Source organism: Otolemur garnettii, unplaced genomic scaffold, assembly GCF_000181295.1.
Source record: "Otolemur garnettii isolate 467f Iridium unplaced genomic scaffold, OtoGar3 scaffold00032, whole genome shotgun sequence".
Taxonomy (NCBI): domain Eukaryota; kingdom Metazoa; phylum Chordata; class Mammalia; order Primates; family Galagidae; genus Otolemur; species Otolemur garnettii.
The window spans coordinates 4,609,093-4,614,876 of record NW_003852427.1 but is presented as its reverse complement, the minus strand read 5'-3'; the positions used below and the strand labels follow the sequence as shown (position 1 = coordinate 4,614,876).

Below are 5,784 nucleotides of genomic sequence, written 5' to 3'. Positions count from 1 at the left end.
ATCCATCCATCCCTGTATACATCCATCCGTCCATCCATCCTTGTATACATCCATCCATCCATCCATCCCTGTATACATCCATCCATCCATCCCTGTATACATCCATCCATCCCTGTATACATCACATCCATCCATCCATCCATCCATCCCTCCCTGCATCCATCCCTGCATGCATCCATCCATCCCTGTATACATCCATCCATCCATCCCTGTATACATCCATCTGTCCATCCATCCCTGTATACATCCATCTGTCCATCCATCCCTGTATACATCCATCCATCCCTGCATGCATGCATCCATCCATCCCTGTATACATCCATCCATCCATCCATCCCTGTATACATCCATCCGTCCATCCATCCCTGTATACATCCATCCATCCATCCCTCCATCCCTGCATGCATGCATCCATCCATCCCTGTATACATCCATCCATCCCTGTGTACATCCATCCATCCATCCGTCCCTGTGTACATCCATCCATCCATCCATCCCTGCATGCATGCATCCATCCCTGTATACATCCATCCGTCCATCCATCCCTGTATACATCCATCCATCCATCCCTGTATCCATCCATCCATCCATCCCTGTATACATCCATCCATCCATCCATCCCTGCATGCATGCATCCATCCATCCCTGTATACATCCATCCATCCCTGTATACATCCATCCGTCCATCCCTGCATGCATGCATCCATCCATCCCTGTATACATCCATCTGTCCATCCATCCCTGCATTTATCCATCCATCTAGGAAACATTTACTAAGCACCTACTATGCTTTTAACCCATTGGTTCTCAGTTTGGTTACACATTAGAGGCATGGGGAAGCTTTTAAAACATACCATTACTTGGATCCACATTCTATAGATTCTGATGTAATTGGTTTGGGATAGGGTTTGAGTGTCAGTATTTTTCTTAAAGCTTCCTAGTTGATTCTAATATATATCCAGTTTGAGATACACTGAGTTAGATATTATGCTAAGTGCCAGGAATATGAAAATTAATGGTGTACTTTATAGTGTCACTGATTTAATCTTTGACATTAACCCCTAATTATAAAAGTGTGCAAATTTGATGACTGTGATGTGTATAGCATACTATAGGAACCCAAGAGGTGGCTTGCCCCAGCATGGATGAGTCAGAGATGAAAAGGAGGAGGAGATTATACTCAGGATGGGGTGAGAGGCAAAGCTGGAATGATAGGTTTATTTTCACAACACACAGTTTTTGCTTCCCTCCTTAGTAATTCCCAGTTGCTGACTAAAGACATTCCCAACTTCATGACTTGGCTTTCAAAGCGCTCTTTTATGTGGAGATGTATCCTCTATACTCTTTGAACCTTTTCTACCCTTCTTACTCCCTTGTGCTTCTGTCAAGTGACTCCTTCCTCACTTTTTCTCCTACAAGCTGCCCTTTAGGACTTTCGTTCCTGGTGCCCACAGGGCTTCCTGCATTTTCCACCAGTCCAAACTTGTTCATTCTTTAAATTCCAGCTGTGTCTTCCATGAAGTTTTTTCTAAGCCTCCTAACTATCTTTCTGTCCCTTCTCTATCTCTGTCTCTGTCTCTCTTTTTGGTTTATATTGTACTTTTTTCTTCCTGTAATTTTTTATGTAGTTATTACTTCTAGGATGTAAGCCATTTCAGCCTAGAGAGCAGTGAGTCTTTTACTTATTGCTGAATCCCCACTCCTAACACGGTGTCATACATATGGCAGTTAAGCATATTGTGGTATCAACAAGAACATGAGGGTACAGGAACTGGTTGGATTCAGTACCTGCCCGTGGGTACTCTCTGTCCCCACTGTTTTACTTTTAAGGGATAAGAATGAAAGGGAAAATGTGAGAGTGATGTGTTTCACAATATATTTTGTGTTCATAATGGTGTTGAAGTTAAGATTTATAGAGGAGGAAACATTTGAAAGCAATTGAAGGAGAGAAGAGGTAATAGGAACATTTTGATAGGACTTTGAGAGAGGATATAAGTAGAGGGGTTATTGAAGAGCATGGCATTTAGAAGTCAGTCTTCATATGTACAGAGAGTTCCATTTGTGAGCTAGAGCCATGGACCCGTGTGGGCCAGAGTGTAAGAACTTTCAGAATTCCATGGGACATATACTTTTGCCTGTTGAAATGATCAGCTACCCATTCATGAATTGGTATTCCAGTTCTCTGTACTTTCCAGGCAGAGGTTTCTAGACTGAGTTAAAGCAGCTTATACTATCACTTGTTTTCAGAGCATAGCGTAGTGGTTGAGAGCATGAACTCTGGAGCCAGATCATCCCTGTTTGAAGGCTGGCTGTTCTTTCTAATTTTATGGCCCAGGTAGAGTAAGTTACATGAAGTATAGCCTGTCTGTTTCAGTTTTCTTCCTCTATAAAGCAGAGACACACCTACTAGGTATGTTGTGAAATAGTACTGTAAGCTCTTAAAACATAGCCCTACACATAGTGCCATTTTTATGATTTTTGTTTTCAAAAATTTTTAGTACATTAGTAGTAATGAAGGAATTTCTTCTTCAGCTTTTTTTTATCGTACTAGTAGTTATTTATTATCTTCCAGGCAGGTTAACAGTGGTCACCAGAGAAGTTCCCATTCAGTAGTTAGCGTTTAAGAGACATCTGCTGCTTCTCTGTATAGGAGTCACTGAGATAACAGTGACTACCACTCTGTTGAGTGTTTTCTGTTTACCAGTACTGTGTCAGGCACTTTACAGGTATTATCTTAATGTCCGCGGCCACTGTGGGTATGGTACTTACTGTCCCTGTTTTAAAGGTGGGGAAAGAGGCTTAAAAGAGGAGACTGAATAACTTTTCCAGGATTGCACTTTGAGAGGCAGAGCAGAGCAGGAGGAACTCATTATTGTAATAGTTATATTGTAGTAACTCATTGTCATAACTGCATAAAGCACTTGCTATGTGCCAGGCACTGTTAGCTACATGGGCATTACATTGATTAACTCCATTAATTGATCCTCACAACAGGCCTGTAAGGTTTGATGGAACCCAGGGCTCCATGGAATTCCTTAGAAAAGATTGGTAGAGAGCTCTTCATCCTATGCACTTAGGAGCCAGAGTCCTGTTATATACAGGATAAAATTGCTAGAAGCGGGCTCATACCAGGGCACTTGGAGCCATGTGTAACTATTTGTTGAATGAAGAATGAATGGAGGGAGGAAAAAACTGTTGTTATGCTAGTAATTCTTTGCCTTTTTCAGTATATATCAAATGTCTTTCTGTTCTAGGGAAGTGTGGTTTTCTCTGTTTGATTGACCCCTGTAAGTGTTTTTTGAGCTCTTGCTGGGGTTCAGTTGGGCTCACCAGGGACTCTCTAGGCCAGGCTGTGGCTTAAGTGGCTGTGGCAGGAGAAGTGGACAAACAGGTACTCTTCCTGCCCTTACAGCGTTTGTAGTCTGGTTAGGTGAGACAGACATTAAACAGGAATTCCTCTGCTAGAATGTAGCTTTGCCTGATGAATCCTTTTTGTATTCTCTTTGAGGCGCAGAATATCTTAAGCAAAGTTGCTGAGGAAACAGGGCTGACTGTAGTGGCACAGAAAGAAGTAGATAACCTGGAAATGATGAGCATCTTAGGGGAAGGCATGCTGAGGGGCATGTTGTTAGGCAAACCTGTATCTTCAGGTGCATGGTTGTGCTGAGCAGAATGGCTTGCATATCATAATGTTTATTGCACAACATACTTATCTTAGATAATTTTTGCTATGGCATTTTCAGAAGTGGTTTTGTTATAATAGCAGATAATAGTAGATTATATTATTAATGATAAAAAGGTTGCATGAGGATGTAACGCTCGTTTCCTAAATGTTATATATTTACATTTTTCCAATACATGTATGGGCTCTTAAAGTTGATAAAATAAAATTCATGTATAAGTATTGAAGATTATATAGCGCTTTTTGTCATTATGGGATTGTTTTGTTTTGTTATTTTACATAATAAAAATGGTACATTGCTCAGACTGTCCTGGAACTCCAGGGCTCAGGCAATCCTGCCTCAACTGCCTGAGTAGCTGGGACTTCAGGCACTTGCCACCATGCATGGCTTCATTATGTATTTTTTGAATCACTAGTTTTTGAAAATACAGAACTATCTCATGAGGAGTGGTCATGGGGTTAAAAGATTAAAAGATTTTGCATTTTAAGAAAAAGTTAGAGCCTTCAAGTTTGACCCTACTATCTTCTGGGTCTCCTGTATTAAGGAATATGATGTAATGTAGTACTTTAAGTACTAGTGATTTCTAAGAAGTTCTATAAATTCTAAAAGGGGGCGTTGGGTAAGGAGAAGCAGCAAACTGTATGATTAAAGAAAATTGAAATAAATGTGATACTTCTTGCCAATCTTTGAGCATATTGGCAAATTTGATTTGGTTTGATTCCCCTGTCTGTAGGCCATTTGATTTTGGGCCATCACTGAAAGAGACCTGTCTTTCTCCTTTTCTAAAAAACAAGCTAATTGAATGACAGAGGCTCTTTTATAGGGGGAGATGATGCATAATCCCAGAATGTATTTTGTATGAGGTTCAGGACTGTTATCTGAGATGTCTAAGGACTAGTACCTACATTTCTGAATAATTTTGATAAAGTGGACCTGCTTAGTGTTTTTGGAAATAGAAATAGAACATTGTAATGGAGATACATGCATTATTGTGGTCTCTGTCAGGATTTTAGGCTGTTTATAATGGATGCATGAATTTTGTATGGGTAGAAAAAGGAAATTTCTCATTGAAGCTGACTTGTCAAATATTTTTCTCTTAAAAATTGTTTGCAGCATCAGTGCCAGCAGTAGTTCCCAAGGGCTGTCTCAGCCATCCACCCAGACAACTCAGTATCTGAGAGCTGACACACCCAACAATGCAACTCCTATCACCAGTAAGAGTTAATTTAATTCTAAAGCCAATTTATGAAAGTTGTCTATGCCTTTTGCCAGCGTTGTTGTGTGGTTAGTACACTTGTAGGACATGTTGTATAAATAACATCTAAAGTATGCAAAACCAGGCAGGATCTTTAACTTTTGCTTACTATAAGCATCGAATGAAACATTCTAAAATTGAGATATTAAAAATAAAATTTAAGTGCTAGAATTAGTTTTGTTTTGAGGAGATTTCCATAGATTAATTCTGTTAATATGGCTTACTAAATCACTTCTATAGAAATTTTTAGTTAGTTATATTTATTGTACATGCTAAAAATACTTTCTAAGAAAAAGTTTATTTTGAAAAATTTTAGTCATTAATAAGAAATTTACTATTTTTAATTATGCATATTACCTTAAGGAGATAGGTAATTCTTCTGTTATGTGTGCTGAAAAGACAGTACCTGTACTTTTTAAAAAGGCCAATAATATATTTGGTTATAAATTAAAAAATGAAAAAGGAGTAGAAAAAATATTTGAAGACATAATTGTCAAGAATGTTTTAAGATGACAGAGTACAGCAGACCATACATCTAAGAAACTTAGAGAACTCCAGGAAGGATTAACATAGACACTCACTCACATATACTTATTGTACCTAGACATTTCTCAGTAAAACTGTTGATCACTGGTTTTGGATGTTATCAGCCTACATCTATTATAAAGTTGTCCAAAGCCTTTCATGTAGTTCTTCTGGCAACCATTGATGACCATTGCATAGGTCCACTAAAATTTTAAGATTCCTTCTCCCCCCAATATTTACCAAAGCTAATAAGTCATTAGAGATGCCATTCCAGCTTCTACCTGCCAGCACTGGATTTTCCTTTTATTCTAACATTTTTTT

The 5,784-nt window shown here is 38.9% G+C and overlaps 1 protein-coding gene across 1 annotated transcript in view; it reads left to right on the top strand.

Annotated features, from left to right (window-relative positions):
* The window catches only part of RYK (receptor-like tyrosine kinase), a 105,934-nt gene that overhangs the window by 66,461 nt on the left and 33,689 nt on the right, over positions 1-5,784 (top strand). The window contains exon 6 of the mRNA XM_023512992.1: positions 4,797-4,897. Coding sequence (XP_023368760.1) covers positions 4,797-4,897 — 101 coding nt within the window. The remainder of the gene's footprint in view (positions 1-4,796; positions 4,898-5,784) is intronic.